Genomic DNA, 25,084 nt, shown 5'->3' with positions numbered 1-25,084 from the left:
ATTATAGACTCATCTTAGAATGAGTTTTGGGTATTTATAATTTGGCCCCTCAACAAATTATAAATTAACTTATGGTATCTACACATTAATTCTATGACAATTAATTACCCTTTTGATATCCATAACATAATTGGTCACTTAATTTTGTATCACACTTTATAATAGCATATACATTATACATATGTGCCCACATAGGATTTTTAATCCAACAATCTCCCACTTGGGCAACATATGTTACTTGATAAATGTATAACCTTATGAGCTCAAAATTTTCTATTATGTGAAGGTATTCACAACAATCTCGTCCATCAACTATACCCATATAGAATCAAAGCAATTTTCGTCATATCAATCATGACTAAATTTATCAATGGTCACATATACAAATATAGCCAAATGACGTAGATCAATCATGGATGTGTAGCATGGAAATTACATGCAATGTGAACCGAACATGCCTATTTCCAACTGGTCCTCCATAAACCAAAGTGAGGTCAAACTTAAACATAACAAAATAGAGTGAATAAACTGAAAACTTTATTTCTGATCAGAAAATAACCAAATACATAAATGTCTTAAATAAACATAACGCAAAGAAAATACAAACTCCCACTAAATCATGCTATCCTCAAGCAATACTACACCCATATGAGCATTGTGCTCATGAAAGACCTTGGGTGGTAATCCTTTTATAAGCGGATCCGCTATCATGGAGTTTGTCCCAATGTGCTCTATGGATATCTATCCACTCTGCACTCTTTCTTTCACAACTAGGAACTTTATGTCAATATACTTTGACTTGGATGAGTGATTACTCTAAGATTTAGAGTTATTTTTATATCTCTAAGCTTGAATTTTAAGTTGAATTGTGGAAAAATTAGTGTCTATATTATGTAATTGTGTTTAGTTTGTTGTGTCATTGTAATAAATGGAAGTGTGTGTGTGTGTTAGTAAGTGTTAAATAGATTTATGTTGTTGTTTTTATGTGTATTAAGCAGAAAAAATGCAAGAATAGGTATTTGGAAATATTTGGGACAAGGAGGAAAAGGAGCAGAAAAATGCCTATTGCTGACTGGCATTGCTATAGCAATCATCGCGTAGCAATTTCCAGCCCAGTAAGTATATTTTGGCTGAAAGTCCAACTGGCTTTAATGAAGAAAGAAAGGAGTTGAGGTGGCGAAATGAGGCAAATGACTCAACAAATATGTGGAAAATGAAGGACAAGTGGACCATGACTTGGATTTCCAATTAGGGTAAACTTTAGTACCCTAATTGGGGAATAAAAAGGAAGGAGGACATTAGAAGATATGATGGCTGCACTTTAGAGGGCTGGTACGAACAACTTACAGCAGAAAAAAAAAAGAAATCAAGTACAGAGAAAGAGAGTACAAAGAAGAGAAGAAGAAGGAGAAGAAGGCAACCTACAACGAAAGGATTTGAGCTCCAAACTCATTTCTCTTGCTCTCCTCTTCATTTTGTATCATTTTCTACTCTCTAGTTTTCTCTTTAACTCCATGAACATGTTATTTTCTGGTTTTGAGTTTTTAATTTCAGCTATGAACTAAACTCTTTGAGATTTGGGTGGTTATGAAACCTTGTATGGACTAGTGTTTTGATTTTGCAATGATGAAGTAATCTTGTCTTAGTTCAATTAGTTGTGATGAAATGTTGATTGAATGTTAACTTTTGGCCATTTTTAACATTTAGCAAGCTAAATCTTACTTGGAAAAGCAAGACCTAGTTGAACCCCTCTAATTGATGCATGATTTTTTCTACCGTTTTCTTTAGGTATTAATTAGTAGTGAAATAGGAATATTTTTCTACCATGCATAACGAAAGATTTGGTGCTTTATTTGGGCTATTTATGATCTAAACTGATGTAGGAATGCATTGTGAGATTATGAATGGTTTATTGCAAGTTTTGGAAAAAGCTTGCTGGTTTTTTTGAAATTTGTTAACTCTGCCAGGATTGCTGAGTCATTGCTATATCAACTGGGACATACAAGTGGAAATTAATCACCCAAATCTATTTTTCAAATCTGAAATTACCACCACTTGAATCACTTTAGCTTCTTATTTTTAGTTTACTTAGCTTAAAAAATTAGTTCTCAAGTTTAGAACCAAGGTTATAAATTTTTCTCGTGAATTAATGTGTTACTTTGTTTTATTTTTATTTGAGATTCTTGGAATTGCTCTTAGTTGATTTTGCATTATTTAGTAAAAAGTCCCTGTGGAGACGAACTTTGATGACTTATCATTGTATTACTTGTTTGTGATTGTGTACACTTGCGCAATTATAAAGCAATATAATTTTCACAACAAGTTTTTTGGCGCCGTTGCCGGAGACTTTAATCTAGCTGGTTTGTTCTTTGAAATCTCAGGTATCTATAGTGTATGAACCAACAAGAGGACTTTGAACTTGCTCCTATTGATCCCGAGATTGAACGCACATTCTGAAGAAGAAGAAGAGTTCAAAAGGCTAAGGGCCGAGACATCATTGCTGAGAATCTTGATGATGATGGGATTGCTCAACAAATTGTTAATCCCATCATATTGGCAGATGATCCAGCAAGGGCTATAAGGGAGTATGCTGCCCCCATGTTTAATGAGCTTAATCCAGGCATTGTGAGGCCTGAAATACAAGCACCGCAGTTTGAGCTCAAGCCAGTGATGTTTCAAATGCTCCAAACTGTGGGGCAATTCAGTGGGATGCCAACTGAAGATCCTCACCTCCATCTCCGTTGATTCTTGGAGGTGAGTGATTCTTTCAAGATCCAAGGAGTGAGTGAAGAGGTGCTAAGGTTGAAGCTATTCCCATTCTCACTACGAGACCGAGCTAGATCATGGCTCAACACTTTGCCTCCTGATTCTGTTACCAATTGGAATGACCTTGCTGAGAAGTTTCTGAGGAAATACTTTCCTCCTACTAGAAATGCAAAATTCAGAAGTGAGATAATGTCTTTTCAGCAACTTGAAGATGAGTCCACAAGTGATGCGTGGGAGAGGTTTAAGGAACTTTTGCGAAAGTGTCCACATCATGGCATTCCACATTGTATTCAGATGGAGACTTTTTATAATGGCTTGAATGCAGCTTCTCGAATGGTGTTATATGCATCGACCAATGGTGCTATTTTGTCGAAGTCTTACAACGAAGCATTTGAGATTTTGGAGACCATTGCAAGTCACAACTACCAATGGTCCAACACCAGAGCTCCAACAAGTAGAAAAGTGGCGGAGGTTCTTGAAGTGGATTCAATAACGGCTTTGACAGCTCAAATGGCTTCCATGACGAATGTTTTGAAGAATTTGAGCATTGGGAACTCTAAAAATATTCAACCAGCTGTTGCCATCCAAAGTGATGATGTCTCATGTGTGTTTTGTGGAGAAGGGCATGTGTTGGAGAAGTGTCTATCTAATCCGGAGTCCGTTTGTTACATGGGAAATCAGAATTTTAATAGAAACAATGGGGTATTCTCAAATTCTTACAATCAAGCATGGAAGAATCATCCTAATTTGTCTTAGGGGGTCAAGGAGCAAGCTCAAGCACCGCACCAGCCCAAGGAAGACAAGCATATCCACCAGGTTTTTCACAACAACCGCGGCATCCACAACATGCTCAAAATTCCCAACCAAGTTCTTTGGAGAGTCTAATGCGGGATTATATGGCCAAAAATGATGCGGTGATACAAAGTCAAGCTGCCTCTCTTCGAAACTTAGAGTTGCAACTTGGACATTTGACCAATGGATTAAAAGCTAGGCCACAAGGTTCTTTGCCTAGAGACACGGAGAATCCAAGGAGGGATGGGAAGGAACAATGCAAATCCATTCACTTGAGGAGTGGCAAGCATCTGAAAAATTCTGAGGAGGAAATAAAGGGTAGTGGGGAGTCCACTTCAATCCAAATCGACGAAAAATTGAGTAAAAACGCCCAGAATTTGCCGATACCGTACTAGTTGATGCAAAGAAAGGGTCGCAACTTTGACGATCAAGAATCCGCACCAGTATGTTCTAGTCCTAAGCCACCCCTTCCATTTCCTCAAAGATTTCAGAAATAGCAGCAAGATGGGCAATTCAAGAAGTTTTTAGATGTGTTGAATCAGCTCCATATCAATATTCCCTTGGTGGAAGCATTGAAACAAATGCCGAATTATGTCAAGTTCTTAAAAGACATTTTGACGAAGAAAAGGAGGTTGGGAGAGTTTGAAACTGTAGCTCTCACCGAAGGATGCAGCGCCATGTTGAAAAGTAAGATTCCACCGAAGTTGAAGGATCCGGGTAGTTTTACAATCCCTTGTTCTATTGGGGGACGGGATGTTGGAAGAGCTTTATGTGATTTGGGTGCAAGCATCAACTGTTACATTACAGCTTGCTGACAGGTCCATGTCGATCTTTAAGAAGTTGGGTATTGGTGAAGCACGTCCTACAACTGTTACATTACAGCTTATTGACGATGTGTCCATGGCCCATCCAGAAGGAAAAATAGAAGATGTGCTAATACAGGTTGACAAGTTCATTTTTCCAGCTGATTTCATCATCCTAGACTATGAAGCTGATAGAGATGTGCCTATTATCTTGGGTCGACCATTCCTTGCTACCGGGAGAACTCTGATTGATGTGCAAAATGGGGAGCTCACAATGAGGGTGAATGACCAAAAAGTCACCTTTAATGTATTCAATGCTATGAGATAGAAGAGTGCTCCCGCATAAGTGTGATTGACTCTATTGTGGCCGAAAGATTTCACAAGGAAGCTTGGAAGGATGAGAAGCTTATAAGTTCTTTTGATGAACTTGAAGACTTGAGTGACGATGAGGAAAACCAAGTTGCTTGGGTGGAGCCATTGCAACCTATTCCTAAATTCAAGAAGCCCTTTGAATCTTTGGAGCTAAAGGAAAGTAATTTCAAGCCTCCAAAACCCTCCATCCAAGAACCACCGAAGTTGGAGTTGAAACCCTTGCCAAGCCATCTGAAGTATGCCTATTTGGGGGAGAATGACACGCTACCAGTTATTATAGCAGCAAACTTGGTAGTTGAAGATGAAGGTGCCTTGCTAGAGGTGTTAAAAAAGAATAAAAAAGCAATCGGGTGGACTATGGCGGACATAAGAGTTATTAGTCCAACAATTTGCACGCACAAGATACTTTTAGAAGCTGGTTGTAGCAATTCTGTTGAGCATCAGCGAAGATTGAATCCCGTAATGAAAGAAGTGGTGCGAAAAGAAGTGATCAAGTGGCTAGATTATGGTATTGTGTACCCAATTTCGGATAGCTCATGGGTTAGTCCTATTCAATGTGTGCCCAAGAAAGGAGGAGTCACGGTGGTGGCTAATGAGAACAATGAGTTGATTGCTACTCGAACCGTGACCGGTTGGAGGGTGTGTATGGACTATCGGAAGCTAAACAATGCTACTCGGAAGGATCATTTACCGCTGCCATTTATTGACCAAATGTTGGATCGTTTGGCGGGAAAAGAGTTTTATTACTTTCTTGACGGATATTCGGGTTACAATCAGATTTCTATAGCACTAGAAGATCAAGAGAAAACCACCTTCACTTGTCCATATGGCACCTTTGCCTTTAGGAGGATGCCATTTGGCTTGTGCAATGCTCCCGCGACTTTCCAAAGGTGTATGATGGCTATTTTCTCGGATATGGCTGAGAGTATTTTGGAGATATTCATGGATGATTTCTCTATCTACGGGGATTCATTTGGGGTTTGTTTGGAGAATTTGGAAAGAGTGTTAGCAAGATGTGAAGAAACCAACCTGGTGCTTAATTGGGAGAAATGCCACTTCATGGTTCAAGAGGGTATTGTGTTGGGTCACAAAGTGTCTAGCAAGGGGATAGAAGTTGACAAGGCAAAGTTAGAAGTGATTGAGAAGTTACCAGCCCCTACCACGGTGAAAGGCATAAGAAGCTTCCTTGGACATGCGGGTTTCTATAGGCGCTTCATTAAAGACTTTTCTAAGGTGTCTAAACCCTTGTGTAGCTTGCTAGAACAAAATAGGCCATTTGAGTTTACCGCTGAATGTAATGAAGCATTTTTTAAGTTGAAGACAGCTCTTGTTACGGCACCCGTGATTGTAGCACCCGATTGGTCATTGCCCTTTGAACTCATGTGTGATGCAAGTGATTTTGCCATTGGGGCTGTTCTTGGGCAGCGGAAGAATAAGATCTTTCATTCCCATTTATTACGCAAGCAAAACTCTTGTTGATGCCCAAATTAACTACACCACTACTGAGAAAGAGTTGCTAGTGGTGGTTTTTGCATTTGAGAAATTCAGATCGTATCTTGTGGGGACCAAGGTTATTGTGTATACTGACCACTAGGCAATCAAGTATTTGATAGCCAAGAAAGATTCTAAACCGAGGCTCATTTGTTGGGTTTTGTTGCTACAAGAGTTCGATTTGGAAATTCGACGCAGAAAAGGGATAGAAAACAAAGTTGTGGACCATCTCTCTAGGTTGGAAACTAACAATCACAGCAGCCACTTGGAGGGAGAATTACAAGTTCGAGACTCATTCCCAGATGAGGAACTGCTAGTGGTAGAGCAAACACGGGTACCATGGTATGCAGACATTGTCAATTACTTAGTTGGAGGTGCCTATCCACCTGATTTTACCAAGCAGCAGCTCAAAAAGTTCCTTCATGACACCAAGTTTTATTTTTGGGATGAGCCATACTTGTACAAGCAGTGCACGGATCGTATAATGCGGAGATGTGTGCCAACAAGTGAAGTCAGAAGCATCTTGGAGCATTGTCATTCAGCCCCATATGGTGGCCATTTTGGTGGACAACGCACGGCTGCCAAAGTTTTTTAATCGGGGTATTATTGGCCTTCAATATTCAAAGATGCTCATGACTTTGTTCAAAGATCTGATCGTTGCCAACGAGTGGGAAATATTTCAGCAAGGAATGAAATGCCACTAAATTGCATTTTGGAGGTTGAATTGTTTGATGTTTGGGGCATTGACTTTATGGGGCCATTCCCTCCATCTTTCGGGAATCTTTACATATTGGTGGTCGTAGATTATGTTTCCAACTGGGTGGAAGCAATAGCTAGTCCAACTAATGATGCCAAGGTGGTGATGAAATTTTTGCATAGGAATGTTTTCACAAGATTTGGGACACCAAGAGCGTTGATTAGTGATGAAGGGACACACTTTGTGAACAAAGTCTTGGCTGCCTTTTTAGCCAAGTATAGTGTGAAGCACAAAATAGCCACCGCTTATCACCCACAGACCAACGGGCAAGCTGAAATTTCCAATAGAGAAATCAAAGGAATTCTTGAAAAAGCGGTGAATCCTAGCAGAAAAGATTAGTCCCAGTAGTTAGATGACTCACTTTCGGCCTACCGTACGGCATTTAAAACTCCCCTAGGCATGTCTCCTTATCGCCTAGTTTATGGGAAGGCATGTCATCTTCCTGTGGAGTTGGAACACAAGGCATTTTGGGCACTTAAGAATCTGAATTTTGATCTTTCAGCTGCGGGAAAGGCTCAGAAATTGTAATTAAATGAGTTAGATGAGTTGCGCTTGTTTGCCTATGAAAATGCCAAGTTGTATAAGGAAAAGATGAAGAAGTGGCATGATAGTAGGATCAAAGAGAGAGTTTTTGTGAAAAATCAGCAAGTGTTGTTATTCAACTCAAGATTGAAGCTATTTCTGGGAAAGCTTAAGTCCCGTTGGTCGGGTCCATTTACGGTTATGGAATATGTATCCTTTTGGGACTGTTGTGGTGAAAGATAAAAAGTCCAAAAGAGAATTTAAAGTCAATGGACAACGATTGAAACATTATTGGGGAGAAGAGGTCAATCAAGAAAAGACTTCTATCTCCTTGGAAGATGCCTAATGTTTGTAAGTTGGGGGTGCCAAAAGAAAAAGAAAAAAAAAAGAAATTGAATTGAAAAAAAAAAATTGTTGAAAAAGAAAGAAAAAGAAAAAATTCTCAATGAAGGCACCCCTAGAAAAAAAAAAGAAAAGAAAAGAAAAGCAAAAGAAAGAAAAAAGAAGAAATTATATATATATATATATATTATATTTAGCTATAACTAATTGTCATGGTGAAATTGAAATTGTCTTCTTTTCTTTGTGCAGATGAAGAAGGTTGTGGAAGTGAAGGAATTTTCAATTGGGCAAAAGAATTAAGTTTGGGGTGGCAGAATGCTATCCAGTTGCTATAGCAAAGGCTTAGCAAGAGGAGTTTTGGTTTTGGGCTGATCAAAGGATTGGGGTTTTGAAAAGAAAAGTACTTGGTCTGATCAATAGGAACATGTGAAAAAGTTGTTTTAATGGAGCAATCATTGGGCATAACTCTTTTTACTCAGCCCAATCATTTGGATTGATGTACTTTAGTTGACCCTTCCATTCAAAAATGCCAAATAAAGCATATAAAGATTAATTATTGGGTTTCATCTTGTGGTTTTAGTCAACTGCGCCCCTTTGCACTATTCACCGAGCCCACTTCATGTCAGCCCAATGCTCACAACCCTACCCCATTCACATCCATCAACATCCTCCCTTCCCTTTGTCTCAGCCGTTTCCTCCACTCACCATTTGAACCACCAAATCGCACTAGGTACCTTCGTCCCCAGCAGCAAACTCGACATAGCAACTCCACCACCAAGTTCGAACACACCTCCGTTCAACCCACTCCAGCCGCCTGTCTACCACGATTCACCATCATCAACATCATCCCTTAACTCGAACCCAGCACTTCCACCCTCACTCGACAACAACCGAGAACCCACCCCCATTCGAATTTCACCAACTCACTCATCAACCACGAACTCACCTCAGTACAAACCCAAAAATTCCCATTTGAATCACATTAAACCCAGCTTCCAGCTCCAGCCGTTCCATCCAACCTCAATTCACGCATCACGCCTGCACGAACCACTACCCAGCAGTCACCCAACCCACCAAGTTCGTGTTAGGTTTTATGCCCTAATAAAACTCTATTTCAATGTAATCCAGATTATTCAATATCAATAAAATAACATAAGTATTTTTCATTCATTTGTGTATGTTTTGGTTCACTTTATCAATTGTTTGTCTATTTGATTTATAAATTCATTCAAACCCTTGCATTTGGAGAAATGCTATGTTCTTTCCAGAACATTGGTTAAAGTAAAGCTCGGGTTGGATGCATGGAGTATGCATTGGAATGGACCGATATTAAACTTTGAAATAGATTTATAAAACTTACCGTAATATCTATTCAATTCAATATCACTAAGTTCATCCTAGATCAAATGATCTAAATCCTGATATGGTTAGGTTCAATCTCAAGAGTATTATTCGTGTTCTTTGATTTGTTAGTTAAGCCTACTTTTGGGTCAGGGTGATACGTACATTTTGGGAACACAATAGTGCAATTGAGTGGGAGCGCTAACATAAATATGGAATCTATAGCTTCTATCTGGCAAATAGTAAGCAAAGGATGATTTCCTTCGAGCTTAACCAAACGAAGATAAATGGTGGAGTACTCATTTCACTTAGCTGAAATATCATTTATACAGGGTTAAGTGTTTTAAGGATAAAATACATTGTAGGGTGTTACGGTAATTAAGTCCCTTTACAATGTAAATCATCCATATAGAGGATCATTGATCAAATTAGGATTATAACAATGGATAACTAATGATGTGTCTATATGGTGGAACATATAGAGCCTTCTATATAACTGAGAGTGCAATTCTAAGTTCTATGCGTGGATTCAACGAAGAATTAATAAGTCAGTGAATTTAAGTAGTAAATTCTTGATCTGCTTATTGGAAGCTCGGATATATAGACCCATGGTCTCCTCACTAGCTGAGACAATATTACTTGTAAGACTCATTTAATTGATTATAATTAATCAATTATAATTCTCAAGTTAGATTGTGTCTATTTGAGAATTTATCACTTATTAAGGGCAAAACAGTAAATAGAGAATTTGAAGGGCATATTTATTAATTGGGAAACTTTAATTAGTTTTATTAATAATAAATAAATGACAATATATTATTTGATAATTAATTTTAATTATTAAATAATTAGATTTGACATTTATGTGGTTGAATAAAGGAATTGGCAGTTTTTGACAAAATAGGAAACCAGCAATGTAGGAAAAGGAAAGTTGAAAAAGTGAAAAGCGTTGTTTCCACAATGCCTAGGCCGGCCACTTTGCTTCCCTTTTCCCATTGATTTTTCAATTTTTTTAATGCCAAGTAATTCAACCATAGCCCTAGGTGGTCTTCTATAAATAGAAGGTAAAGGCTTTAGTTTTTGTAACACTTTTGACAGAATTTTCTCTCACACAAAAACTCTCTTCAAGCCGCCACTCTCTCTCTCTCTACCTTCTCTGTTTTCGAAATTCTCTAAGTGATAGAGTAGTGCCCACACACATCAAGTAATACCTCAATCATAGTGAGGAAGGCTGTGTAGAATTCAGATTCAACAAAGAAGGACATTCGGGCTCAGATCTTGATTATACTCTGCGACAGAAAGGAATCAAGGGTTAGAGATCTGAGTGGGAGGAGACATATATTCCGCTGCACCCAATGTAAGATTTCTCTTACTTTTATGTGTTTAATTTTCCATCGTTTTAGAAGTTCATATTTAGGTTGTTAAATCAACATACTTGTGAGTAAATCTAAGATCCTGGTAAAATAATTTCCAACAACTGGCACCAGAGCCATGGTAATTGATTTGCTTGTAAGAAATTTGGACTTAAAACGATTTGTTTGTGCTTTGGATGGTATCATGTTTGATTGTTTGATGTTTGATTGTTGTTTGTGAATTCTGGGAAAAATAGTTACTTTTCTATTTCTGTAATTATTTTTATTGGATAGTTTAGAAAATTCTAAGCAATTTACTTTTTTACAGAACTCGATTTCGATTTAATTTGAATTAGTTATGAATTTTTGAAAATTAGAAAAATCGGGATGATGAGCACCTTCCCACGCGCGCGAAATGGCTGCATGCAGCCTCCCTGCGCCGTGAAAACTCGGCCAGCATCCCAGGGGCGCGCGCGGATAGGTATGCGATGCATACCATCCGTACTGTTCATCAATTTTTTTCATTTTTTTTCGATTTTTCATGCTATTTCATGGAATTAACTTCCGATTTTTTGTGTAGTTTTGTATGTTGATTTTTATTTTTCAAATTTCAAATCTAATTATCAGAAATAAATTAATTTGATTTTTCAAAATTAATTTTAGATATTAGTGTAATTTGAATTTGAAAATAGGTTAAAATCAATTTTTGCTTACCTCTTTTCTTATTTCCTTTAAAATTTGATTATATTTTTTTTTTAAGGTCAGATATTAATTTTTTTTGGTAACTTGACCTTATTTAGAATAAGATCAAAATAATCATGATATTTTAAAAGAGAAAATAAGATATTTTTGTTAACTTTTAAATTTTGTTATTCTTACTTAAATTAAATTGTAAAATTAGAAAAGGGTATGTATTTACCATTTTCTATTTTATTGAATATTTAATTTATTTAATAACATGAAATTTAAAAGGAAAGTTAGCAATTTATTTTGAGATGATATTTAGGTTACTTAAAACCTAATTTTTCAAAATTGTAGGTTTAATTTTTTAAATATTTTTTTTTAAAACCCGTTTTTTTTTCAAAATATATATTTAAAAATTAAATAAATTCTACATCCAACTATCCAAATCTAACTTGTTGCAGGAGTATGTGTTTTAGATTGTTTGTAAGTTTTCTAAAATCTATTATTGCTTGATCTAAATTGTCATGGTTAGCTTGTTGACAGATCCAATGATCTGATTTTAACCCATGGTTCAATTGATGATAGGTCAAGTAAATAATTTGTAACAGGTATTTTTTACATTCTTCTTTCATCTGTGTATGACCTAGTAACATGATAGGATCCATCCAAATCTGTGTGCTTGTATGAGCCTATATGTTTAATTTCTGTTATAGATACATATAGGTTGTTGTTGCTAAATAAAATGTCATAACTTGATAGATTTTATTTAGGCTCATTTAGTAGTGAGCCTATTCAATTAATAATAGTTGTTCATTTTAAGGTTAAATTCCTCTCTTTTGGGCCTTGTGTGAGAGTTGGGAGCCATAGAAGTTGGTACGACATACTGGACCCAGCCCCCCCTCACATGAAAAACCCCAATTGTGAAGGCCCATTTGCCTGATTTGGATAACTGTGCTAGGTTAATTATATTAGTTTGACCTAATAAAATTGATTAGCAACATAATTAATTTCATTCTTCCTTGAAATTAATTTAAGAAAAACATAGTTTGATGAATAATATTCTAGAAAAACTATATGTATTTTTCTTGTGTTTAATTAAATATAGAATTATAACCATGTAAATTCTTTCTGAATCTTAATTTCATAGTTTCATTAAATATTCCTATTTAAGTTGAGATTTAGTTATATCTAACAAATCAACTTAGATTTGAATATCTTTTGAATTTCCTATTATAAATTAAGTTGAGAAATTTTAGGAATTGGTTATTAAGATTCTTTGGATATTTTTTAAGTTGATATTTTATAAATATGGAAACTTAAAATGGAATATCTTCTAAATTAAGTGGTTACTACTTAATTGTTAAATACTTAATTAAGTCATTGATTGAAGAATATTTAAGTTGGATATTTTAGATTTTTCTAAACAACTTAAATAAGATATTTTTCAAATTTATTCCATTTTTGAAATTTAATTAAAGTTTTTTTAAAACTTTAATTTGTAATGTTTCATTATTGAGATATGGAATATAAATGATTAAACAAAATACATATTTTAAATAATGAGCTTTAATCAAGAGAAATTTGATCTCCATTGTTGGTTTTACATAGCTATTGTTTCAGTGAGTAATCCTCCCTAATGGACGAACGTTCATTAGCAAGTTAGCACCGTTTAATCTCGAAAGATAAGTATTCTTATAAGTTTTTTATATTGTTTTTGACCACCCTAATGGTGGCGACTGTATAAGACTTACAAGAGTATGAAACAATGGTGGAAGCTCATAAGATAGAATTGCCTTGACTCTCGCCTAAACGGCACAACACTGAATTCCAATCTTGATTGAATAAAAGGTTGCTAGAAAGATTGTCATTTTAGATGAATTGACAACTCTATTCAATGGATGATGCTTTGACTCTCGCCTAAACGGGATACTCTATCAGTTCGTTGGAAACCTTAGAAAATAAACTATGTTAGATTTAGTATTTTTTTTATAACATATGTGATTATTTGTTATTTTCTGAACTTGTGTATGAATTTATAGAACCAAAACCTTACTTCAATTTATTGATATGTTGTAGTGCCAATATGAATAACCCTCACCCCGATCCACTCCTTGTTAGTATCTTCACAAAAGAACTCAATAGTGTGAAAATGCATCCTGGTAGTTGCATTAACTCGCACCTATTGTTGATGAATCTTAAGTTCCAAAAGGAAAATCTACTTGGAATTGATTTATCAAAGGAAAAATGGGTACGACTCATCCTTAATAGTCTTCCTCCGGAGTATGATAGTTTTGTTCTATATTACTTGTTGAACAATCCTCACTCCTCCGACATGGACAAACTCGAGACTGAGTTGAGGGCCCATGAGCGGAATTTGATTGCAATGGGACCTCCTGGTATTGCAAACTTTAATCAGAGGAAGAAGATTAAGCATGAGGGCTCTAACAAAGCTGCTTCTTCAAATACAATTATCAAACATCATGTTCTATGTGCGAATTGTAATGGAAAGGGACATATAGAAGAACAATGTCGCAGGCTTCTAGACAATTCAAACGAAGGTGATGCTTTTGTCTTTGAATCATGTGTTTTAGAGAATGACAAATCCACCTGGATTGTTGATTCTGGATCTACTAACCATGTATGTTCTTCATTGCAGCTGCTTGAAACTTGGGAGAATCTTCACCCAGATGAGTTAAAGGTAAAAGTTGGAAATGGCGAGTTGGTATCAGTTAAAGCTAGAGGAACAACCCGAATCAAGTTTCATACAAAGAAATTTTTACTTTTACAGAATGTTTTATATATTCCAAACTTTAGTAGAAACTTGATTAGTGTTTCATATTTACAAACACAATTTTATATATTGAATTTTTTGAGGTCAAATTGTTCAATTTCTCGTAATGGATTTCATATATGTGTTGCTAACATGGAACAAGGGCTTTATATTTTAAGACCTAATACTCAAATCTCACTAAATACTAAACTTTTCAATGTAGCTAAACCTAGAAGCCTTAAGAGAAAAGAGATCGATAATGATGATCAAACTTATCTATGTCATTTACGTTTAGGTCATATAGGTTTTGATAGACTCAATAGGCTAACCAAAGACGGTCCATTGAAAAATGTCGTCTTAAAAGAACTGCCAGTATGCGAGTCTTGCCTAGAAGGAAAAATGACCAAACGTTCTTTCTCTGCAAAGGGAGAGCGTGCCAAACAACCCCTAGGGTTAGTGCATTCAGATGTTTGCGGACCTCTGAATGTAAAAGCCCGAGGTGGTTATGAGTATTTCGTCACTTGTTGGAAATTATTTTACCAGGATCTTAGATCTACTCACAAGTATGTTTATTAACATCCTAAATAAGAACTTTCTAAAACGATAAATTAAACACATATAAAGTTTAAGAAACCTTACATTGGGTGCAGCGGAATAATATGACTCCTTCCGTTCAGATATCTAGCCCTTGATTCCTTTCTGTAGCAGAGCATTATCAATATCTGAACCTGGATCTCTTTCTCTGAATCTTTGATGCTGAAACTCCTTTGCTGATGATCTTTCTTCACGATCTTCCTCACTATGATTGAGGTATCACTTGCTGTGTGTGGGCACTACTCATACACTAAGGATTTCGAAATTCAGGAGGGAAGAGAAAGAAGAAGTGGCAGCTAAAGATAGGGAGAGAGAAAGGCTCAGGTTTTTCTCTGAAGGAAAAATAGAAAATTTAAGTGTAATTTTCCTGAAGCCTTCACTATCTATTTATAGCATTCCACTAGTGTTAGGTTTGAATTATATGGCATTAAAATAATGAAAAAATCAACTTAAAATACCTACAATAGGTGGCCGGCCATGCACTTAGTAGATTGGGCCTTGCTTTTTGCAATTTTGCAATTTTAACACCTTTTGTATCTGATTTTCTCAAAAATGCCAATTTCCTAATCCAACCATTTAAATGCCAATTCTAACTATTTAATAACTATAAATAATTATTAAATAATATTGTCATTTATCATATTTATTAATTGAACCATACAAAGTATCATAATTAACAAATATGCCCCTAAAACTCTTTCTTTACAATTTCGCCCTTACTTAGTGAAAAATTCACAAATAGACAAAGTCTAATTTGAGAATTATAATTGATTAATCAAAACCAATTACATGAGTCTTACAAGAAATATTATCTCAACTAGTGGGGGGACCATGGGTCTATATAACCGAGCTTCCAATAAGTAGATCAAGAATTTAGCACTAAAATTCACTAACTTATTAATTCTTCGTTGAATTCACGCATAGAACTTAGAATTGCACTCTCAGTATATAGAATGCTCTATATGTTCCACCATATAGACACATCATTAGTTATCCATTGTTATAATCCTAATTTGATCAATTATCCTCTATATGAATGATCTACACAGTAAAGGGATTAAATTACCGTAACACCCTACTATGTATTTTATCCTTAAAACACTTGACCCCGTATAAATGATATTTTAGCTTATGTGAAATGAGATCTCCACCATTTATTTTCGTTTGGTCAAGCTCGAAGGAGATCATCCTTTGCTTACTATTCACCAGATAGAAGCTATAGATTCCATGTTTATGCTAGCACTCCCACTCAATTGCACTACCGTGTTCCCAAAAAGTGCGTATCACCCTGACCTAAAAGTAGGCTTAACTAACAATTCAAGGAACACGAATAGCCTTTCAAGATTGAGCCTAATCATAACAGGATTAAGATCATTTGATCTAGGATCAACTAGGCGATATTGACTTGAATAGATTTTACGGTAAGTTTAATTAAATCTAAGTCAAAGTTCAATATCGGTCCCTTCTGATGCATACTCCATGCATCCAACCTGAGCTTTACTTTAACCAATGCTCTGGAAAGAACATAGCACTTCTCCAAATGCAAGTAAACTCTGTTGTAGATTATCATATCAGTAAAACCCTATGTCTGATAAATCTAGGAAACTTTATTCACATAGTCATGTTTACTTTCCAATGTGTTGACGGCACAATAAACAGGATCAAGTATGTGAAAAGGGTTTCGAATGAATTTATACATTATGTACATATAATCATGAAATAAATCATGTGAACCATGCAACATTAAATGTTATTTCTGATCTATATTAATAAGTAAATCTGATTATATTGAAATGAGTTTTATTTAGGGCATAAAACCCAACAAACTCCCACTTGCACTAATATAAAACAAAAAGTGCGTTTCAAATAATCTCAAACATCTTGATATACAAATCAAGTGTAGTAGTAGTAAACTCCTCGTAATAGGATCTGAAAGGTTGAATTAACCACAACCTTTTCTCCACTATTACTCTTCCTTAATCACAAAATCATTGATAATGAGAAATTCCTCTCTATATGTCTACTCTCTTGGGATATTGGATTCTATATCTTTGGCAACTACTTTTGGTTAATCAAGAAATTAACACTAGTAGTTTAAGGCAATTTGGAATGATGCCAAAATTGTATAGAACTTTCCTTAGACTGAATAAGTACCTTTCCTGCAACCTTAACATTCAGTCCCTCTCTGGTAGACCTAGAGACTTCAGATAGGTTTTTACACTTCTCCAAAATCACTATTCCACCCCCAGAGTAACACCATCTTATCAGAAATATTTACTAGCACATAGGCAAATTTCGAAATCTGATGTGGTGTAGTCTAAGAGTTTTAAACAAACTCTTATAGACTAACATATAGTTCCTCTTCTTAATCTTAGGATTTACTTGATTGTCTTCCAATGTTCTTCTCCTGGATTAATCTGATACCTACTCATTACTCCCACTCAACAGCAGGTGTTTGGTCTAAGGCATACAAAAGCATATCTAAGACCTCTCACTGTTGATATAAGAAATTCTTTCATGGCTTTATCTTTTCTGGAATAGTTAAGACTTTTCCTTAGATAAATAAAATCTATACCTAAGAAGTTGTGAAGCTTCTATAGATTGCCATTAGAAAGAAAATGCTTCAGCATCTTACTAAAGTAAGTTGCTTGCATTAGAGTAAGTAATTACCAGGTATACCACAAGCCATAGGTTTAGATAAACTCAAACCTATAATACTAGGAACAGGAAGTTTTGTTAAGTCCATTGAATGGACTTATAAACGAAAATTTCCTTTTATGTCCTTGTAATAGAAAAATTTAGGTTACTCCATGTGAATGGATTAAACCATAGTTCTATTGGCTTTCTTCTTAGTTTCTTATCTTGACAATCCATTACTTGTTTAAACTCACAATGGATTTTAATCACTAGTGTCTCCCAAGTCATAAGAAGGTGAGTTCCTAAAAACTCTCCCACTACGACAAGGCACCGTGAATTATGTCTAAGAAAACTAAATTGTAACACCCTAACTAACTTAGGCGTATTACGTGATTTTTAAACGTACTGTGCAGCTCGTTGCTAATCAACGAGGTTTATGGAAAAACGTGATTAATTAAAATTTTGCTTTTTAATTAAACTTATAAACCATTTTACAAAAGACTCGGGATCCCGATTATAAAAATATTTACAAAAAGTTTAACTGTTTAACTGTCACATCAAAATAAAAGTCGTCTAACGACTAGTTACAAAATTCAGCCTTGCTGTCCCGAGGATCGTACGCTCCAGGCCTAACCGCCCCGTCATGTACAATCTCATAAGCTCGCTCACGGTCCATCAGCTACAGCCTTGCCTTTACCTACACATGAACATAAACTGTGAGTCGACAGACTCAGTAAGAAAAGCATAATAATATCATACATAATACTAACTGTCGTGTCCAACACGATACTGAGTCCCGCTACTGCCATGTCCAACATGGTACTGAGCCACTACTGCCATGTCCAACATGGTACTGAGTTTTGAACGTTCATAGGGACGGTACTATTGACAAGTATCCTCCTGATCGGTCGAACCGGTCATACTCCGGCTGCTGGTCATACTCCAGCTCGTACCGACGGGATAGGTCAATAACCGAACCACCAACCAAATGTCGGCCCCTGATCGGTCGAGCCGGTCATACTCCGGCCGTCGGTCATACTCCACTCGTACCGACGTGACAGGGTTGGATGGTTCGAAGCCTAAATACATAACTAATGTAATCTAGCAGTCTACCTACATGCACGCTAAACATGTAATATACATATGCATACCGTTATACTAATCTTACACGGATTCCGATTTCAGTGTGTGCGGTCAACCCGACCGGAACCGAAGCCGAGCGGCGGACATCGGCTCCTAAACCATAAAAATCACAACGCTATAAGTGACACGCTAAATCACTTCCCGGGGACTAAAACTTGGAACTAAAAGTTTCCCTATCGATAAAAAGCATGGCAATACCCCTAAAAACATAAAAACGAGGAAAACTAGGGTTCGGAAAAATTCCCCAACCGGTAGACCGGTTGCCCAACCGGAATTCCGGTTCTGGAAAATTCAGAACCCTCATCCGGAATTCCGGATGTACAACCGGAATTAGGTTCCTCGCGAGCGACCAACTAAAATTTTCATAACTCGACCAATTCAACCCCAATTGGTACCAAACTTTCCAGACCTGTTCTAAATACCCCAAAGAATAAATCCTAGGCAACCAATTCACCCAGAACTCACAGAGACAAAATTCACCATTAGAGACCAAGCTTTGAGTTCCAAAACTCAAACTTGGTTAAATCCACTAACATGCATCCAAACCTAGTTAATTCTACTTAACTAAGCATGAATAAGCTTCTGAAAACACACAAGAACAACAGCAACAACATAGTAACAGATTACACAATATTTCATCAAAATCACACATTTTGCATAGAAAATTTCAAGCTTTGCACAACCTATCTAGCATGCTTTCCAACCTAACTAAACATAATTAATCCAGTATTTTGAACATAAAAATAACAACAATCACAAGCAGCAGCAACAACATCCAAATTAACATGCATTTACTCATATTTTTCATCAAAAACTCAAGAGTTTAAGGAAGGAAGAAGATGAGCTAACCTAGCTTGCAAAGGATCTTAAGAATGGATGAAAGTTGCTTGGAAATCAAAGAGAAAATCAGTTCATGCACCCCAAATGCTTCAGCCGAAAATAGAGAGGAAAAGAGAGTGTTCTTTGAAATTTTCTTTCTTTTCAACACTTAGTCAAATTTTGTAAAAATTGGAGAATAAAACAAAGTCATTTATCTCATTTATTTCAGCCACAAAACAATTAAAATAAACATTTAATTTCCAAATAAAAGTCACTAAAAGACAAAAAGTCATTGGGGCAAAAAGACCATTTTGCCCCTCCACCATAAAATCACATAAGTCATACTAAAGGGGTATTTTTGGGAAATTCTAAATTCCCGGCCATTCCCGACATTCCCAATGTCTAAAACCCGTCCCCAAATTACTAACATACTAAGTTGTGATTTCTACTGAGCCAAACGCCGAGTTCCAAAATACCGGACACCGGAAATGCAAAATATGCAAGCTACTGAATAACATAAATAACAGTATCATAAATTATTTAAATAGCTATAAATAATTTCATAATTAATCCCAATTAACTGATAATTTCCAAATTAGCTAAGCGGGCTTTACATAAATGGTATTGATCTCTTCGGTTGTGACAAGACAACAGAGGTAGTGGGATCATCATATGTTATATAAGATGATAGAACACTTTTGGAATCAAGAATTAAATATCTCCTTTATTTGCTACTTGTTTTCAGACTTAGTCATTATCTTAGAAAAGTAGTATTTGTTTGAACAAACACTTTCTTATCTATTGACAATGGGATGGTCCACCCCTAATCACTTAGAATAGCTAACAAACCATGGTTAACAGTTCTAGCTTTTCTTAAGATTTTGATTAGGTCATCCATGAATCTAGTAATGATTTACATTAAGTATACAACCATTACATCATTCTGAAATTGTATTACCATAGAAGGATTTAGGCAACGACTAGTAACTAATCATCAATATGCAACTCGAAATTTCTGGGGAGGTAAGTTTGGATATAATTCAAAAATCAATTTAATGATCTTTGAACTGCATATCTACTAACTATTTCTCCACCCCTATCAGTTCGCAAGATCTTTAACCACTTACCATAACATAGGCTCTCAACATATCCTCCAATATCTGAATTGTCCTTTCGGACTGACCATCTGTCTGAGGATGGAATGCTGTACTGAATTTTAGCTTTGTACCCATTGCCCGTTGCAAACTTTGCCAAAATTTGGAGGTGAATTTCGGATCCCTGTCCGAAACTATAGACTTTGGTACCCCGTGAAGTCTCACTATCTCTCTGACGTACAGTTCTGCCAACTGATCAACTGAAAACGTTGTTCTAACCGGCAGAAAATGAGCAGATTTCGTAAATCGGTCCACCACTACCCAGATGGAATCATACAAACCCGTGGTCCTAGGTAACCCGACCACAAAATCCATCGTAATATCCTCCCATTTCCATTCTGGTAGGGTTAGAGGCTGCAACAACCCTGCTGGTCTCTGATGTTCAGCCTTGATCTGCTGACAAGTGAGGCATCTCGATACAAATTCTACCAAATTCTTCTTCATACCGTTCCACCAGAAGTACGGTTTCAAATCTTGGTACATCTTGGTGGTGCCGGGATGCAGAGAATATGGGGTAGAATGAGCCTCCTCAAAGATCTCATTTCTAAGTTCCACACTGTTCGGAACACAAACCCTGGCTTTATACAAAAGCATCCCACTGTCTGACACTGAAAAGTCTTTGGCTTGACCAGCCAATACCTCATCTCGGATTTTCACTAACTCCGGATCTGTCATCTGAGCGACTTTTATTCTTTCTAATAGATCAGATTGCAGCGTCAAGTTGTGAAGCTGACCTACCACAAACTCAATGCTGGATCTAACCATATCCTCAGCTAGATGGGGTGAGATCTGAACCATGCTAGCTACTTGCCCGGGACCCTTTCTGCTCAGGGCATCGGCCACAACATTGGCTTTTCCGGGATGATAAAGGATCTCGCAATCGTAATCCTTCACTAATTCCAACCAACGTCTTTGTCTCATGTTCAAATCTTTCTGAGTAAAGAAATACTTGAGACTTTTATGGTCGGTATAGATCTCACACTTCTCCCCATAAAGGTAATGCCGCCAAATCTTCAGTGCAAAAACCACTGCGGCCAATTCTAAATCATGAGTCGGGTATCGCTGCTCATAATCCTTTAACTGACGGGAGGCATAAGCGATAACCCGATCGGCTTGCATCAATACACACCCCAAACCCTGTTTGGATGCGTCACAGTAGACTACGAACTTCTCCTTGTCCGAAGGCAAAGCTAGTACCGGAGCAGTAATCAACCTCTGCTTCAGCTCCTGAAAGCTAGCTTCACATTTATCTGACCAGATAAACCGCTGATTCTTCTTTGTAAGCTCGGTTAGGGGCATTGAAATTTTGGAGAACCCCTCCACGAACCTACGGTAGTACCCAGCTAATCCCAAGAAGCTTCTGATCTCTGTCACTGTCTTCGGTCTCGGCCAATCCCTGACGGATTCAATCTTCCCGGGATCCACCTTGATCCCATCTTTACTCACAATGTGCCCTAGGAAGGACACCTGAGACAACCAGAACTCACATTTCTTGAACTTGGCGTAAAGCTTATGTTCTCGAAGTCGTTGCAGTACCATCTGAAGATGTAACTCATGCTCCTCTTCTGATTGAGAGTACACGAGGATGTCGTCGATAAACACAATCACACAGATATCGAGGAAATCCTTGAATACTCTATTCATCAGGTCCATGAATGCTGCAGGAGCATTGGTTAGTCCGAATGACATAACCAGAAACTCGTAGTGTCCATACCTAGTGCGGAAAGCCGTCTTCGGAATGTCCTCCTCTCGGATTCTCAACTGATGATAACCCGAACGGAGGTCAATCTTGGAAAAGACCGTCTTCCCCTGAAGCTGATCGAACAAGTCATCGATCCTAGGTAATGGATATTTATTCTTCACCGTCAGCTTGTTCAATTCTCTGTAGTCGATGCACATCCTCATAGATCCATCCTTCTTCTTGACGAACAAAACTGGGGCTCCCCAGGGTGACACACTGGGCCGAGTGAACCCTATGTCAAGCAACCCTTGGAGCTGAATCTTTAATTCCTTAAGTTCAGCTGGAGCCATTCTATACGGGGCTTTGGAAACCGGTTCCACCCCTGGTGCCAAGTCAATCACGAAATCAATCTCCCGCTGAGGTGGTAACCCTGGAAGTTCTTCGGGAAAAACGTCCAAAAATTCCCGAACCACTCTGATGTCCTCTGGCCGAATGGTGTCTGGCCGAGTGGTGTCCACCACCACGGCCAGAAACCCTAAGCACCCGCCGTGCAATAATTCTCTCGCTGACATAGCCGAGATCACCAGGATCCGAGATCCCTGAACCGAACCCACAAATACAAACGGTTCTTCACTTTGCGGTTGGAAGACCACCATCTTCCTCTTACAGTCAATGCTCGCCGAATATTTAGATAGGAAATCCATTCCTAAAATAATATCAAATTCGACTAAGCTCATCTCTATCAGATCAGCGCTTAACTCTCTACCATCTATCCTGATCGGCATAGACCTAATCCACCTATTGGAGATAACCAATTCTCCGCCAGGTAACAGGGTTCCGAACCCTAATTCATATCTATCAAAGGGTCTACCCAATTTACTAAAGACTCTGGCCGCCACATAAGAATGTGTAGCCCCAGAATCAAACAACACTGAATATAGCGAGTTGTTAATAAATAGCTGACCTGTGACAACTGATGGGCTGGCATCTGCATCAGCCTGCGTGATAGCGAACACCCTGGCTGGAGTGGGTATCGCTGGAGCTCGCGGTGCCTCTGGTCGGAGCTGGGGACATTCCCTCTTGAAGTGTCCGGGCATGCCACAATGAAAGCATCCCTGACCTTTGCACTCACCCCGATGGTGCCTCTTGCAGATAGGGCACTCGGGATAGGAGAATCGGGTCTCAGTACCACCTGGACGACTCCCTCTGTTCTGGTTCCCCCGGAACCTCTTGTTCTGACTCGAGCCGCCGGAAGCAGTGGGTGCCCTCTTCCTCTGATCAATGGCCGAACCACTACTCCCCCTGCTATAGCCTGATGCAGGAGGGGTAGGAGCTCCGCCACTAACCGGAGTACCGACCGATTCGACATGCACCCCACCGCGCCCCTCGCCCGCAAAGGCCTTCTCCACCATCTGAGCATAGGTGGTGCTGTCGTCTGTGGTGATCATCAGGTCATGTCTGATCTTGGGATTCAACCCGTCCAGATACTTCTCCTTCTTACTGAAGTCGGTCGACACAATTCCCGAGGCTAACCTCGCCAACCGATCAAACTGAGTAGTATACTCAGTGACGCTCATGTTCTCCCGCTGGGTCAGGTGAACGAACTCTTTCCTCTTGGCGCTTCTGACCGCCTCATTGTAATACTTTGCGTTGAAGAGTTCCTGGAACCTTTCCCAGGTCATGGTGGTGACGTCATGGATCTGAGACACCATGTCCCACCATACCAGGGCGTCCTCCTGGAACTGAAATGTGGCGCACACCACTCTGTCGTTACCGGTGACACCCATAAAATTCAGTATCTTGGTGATCACCGTCAGCCACTGTTCGGCTTTCATCACGTCCGGACCTCCCAGGAAAATCGGAGGTGCTTGCTTCCGGAACCGCTCATATAAAGGTTCCAATCTATGGGCCGCCACCACTATCTCGGCCTGGGCAGCAGGGGCAGGTGCCACTGGAACTATAGGCACTGGAACTGCAGGAGCACCCTGCTGTCTCAACCTCTGAATCTCGAGGTCTTGCTCTTCGATCCGGGCTTGCATCTCCGCAAACCGCAACTCCCAGTTCGGGGCTCCCTGATCGGCTGGGGGAGCCTGGGCAGCCTGTGGCGGGTTCTCATCACCCCGGCCACGAGCCCTGCCTCGGGGACCTCTGCCTCGGCCCCTAGCAGGTGGGGGAAACTGAGCTCCCTGTCCCTGATTCGACCCTACGGAGTTGCCCTGACTCCTGGTAGTCCGCCTGGCGTCCATCTAGTTAGAACCGCCTGCGAAACCAAGAGTTGGCATATCAGGTCGTATTCAAGGCGAGCTTACTAATGCCGCTTAATTTGGAAATTAGAAATGAAACATGCGCCTATTCTACTATCAGGCTACTAACATGCTTCCTAACAGGCTTTTCTTTTCCATAACTGAATAAAATAAACTACTAAAGCAATAAAGGCTTACTGAACCGTGAACCGAGCTAACTGCTGATGATGAGTGTACATGTCGTGACGATCTTCGGAAGACAACCTGGCGGCTCTGATACCAAATTGTAACACCCTAACTAACTTAGGCGTATTACGTGATTTTTAAACGTACTGTGCAACTCGTTGCTAATCAACGAGGTTTATGGAAAAACGTGATGAATTAAAATTTTGCTTTTTAATTAAACTTATAAACCATTTTACAAAAGATTCGGGATCCCGATTATAAAAATATTTACAAAAAGTTTAACTGTTTAACTGTCACATCAAAATAAAAGTCGTCTAACGACTAGTTACAAAATTCAGCCTTGCTGTCCCGAGGATCGTACGCTCCAGGCCTAACCGCCCCGACATGTACAATCTCATAAGCTCGCTCACGGTCCATCAGCTACAGCCTTGCCTTTACCTACACATGAACATAAACTGTGAGTCGACAGACTCAGTAAGAAAAGCATAATAATATCATACATAATACTAACTGCCGTGTCCAACACGATACTGAGTCCCGCTACTGCCATGTCCAACATGGTACTGAGCCACTACTGCCATGTCCAACATGGTACTGAGTTTTGAACGTTCATAGGGACGGTACTATTGACAAGT

The 25,084-nt window shown here is 38.4% G+C and overlaps 1 protein-coding gene and 1 non-coding gene across 2 annotated transcripts; one reads left to right on the top strand and one right to left on the bottom strand.

Moving 5' to 3' along the window:
- Positions 1-2,937: 2,937 nt before the first annotated feature.
- On the bottom strand, positions 2,938-3,044 carry LOC133038650 (small nucleolar RNA R71). Its single transcript, XR_009688150.1, has one exon. It is a non-coding gene; the product is annotated as a small nucleolar RNA R71 (small nucleolar RNA).
- Positions 3,045-6,918: 3,874 nt separating this feature from the next.
- On the top strand, positions 6,919-8,145 carry LOC133038143 (uncharacterized). The gene is made up of 2 exons (XM_061116202.1): positions 6,919-7,296; positions 8,095-8,145. The coding sequence occupies exons 1-2, from the start codon at positions 6,919-6,921 to the stop codon at positions 8,143-8,145; spliced, it is 429 nt and encodes a 142-aa protein (XP_060972185.1).
- The last annotated feature ends 16,939 nt before the right edge of the window (positions 8,146-25,084 follow it).

The sequence above is a fragment of the Cannabis sativa genome, chromosome 5 (assembly GCF_029168945.1).
Source record: "Cannabis sativa cultivar Pink pepper isolate KNU-18-1 chromosome 5, ASM2916894v1, whole genome shotgun sequence".
Classification (NCBI taxonomy): Eukaryota; Viridiplantae; Streptophyta; class Magnoliopsida; order Rosales; family Cannabaceae; genus Cannabis; species Cannabis sativa.
This window is presented reverse-complemented; position numbering and strand designations above follow the sequence as displayed.

Coding starts and splice junctions, on each gene's coding strand:
- LOC133038143 (XM_061116202.1), top strand. CDS start 6,919: ATGCCACTAAATTGCATTTTGGAGGTTGAATTGTTTGATGTTTGGGGC. Junction 7,297..8,094: donor AAGGAATTCTTGAAAAAGCG/GTGAATCCTAGC, acceptor TTCTTTGTGCAG/ATGAAGAAGGTTGTGGAAGT.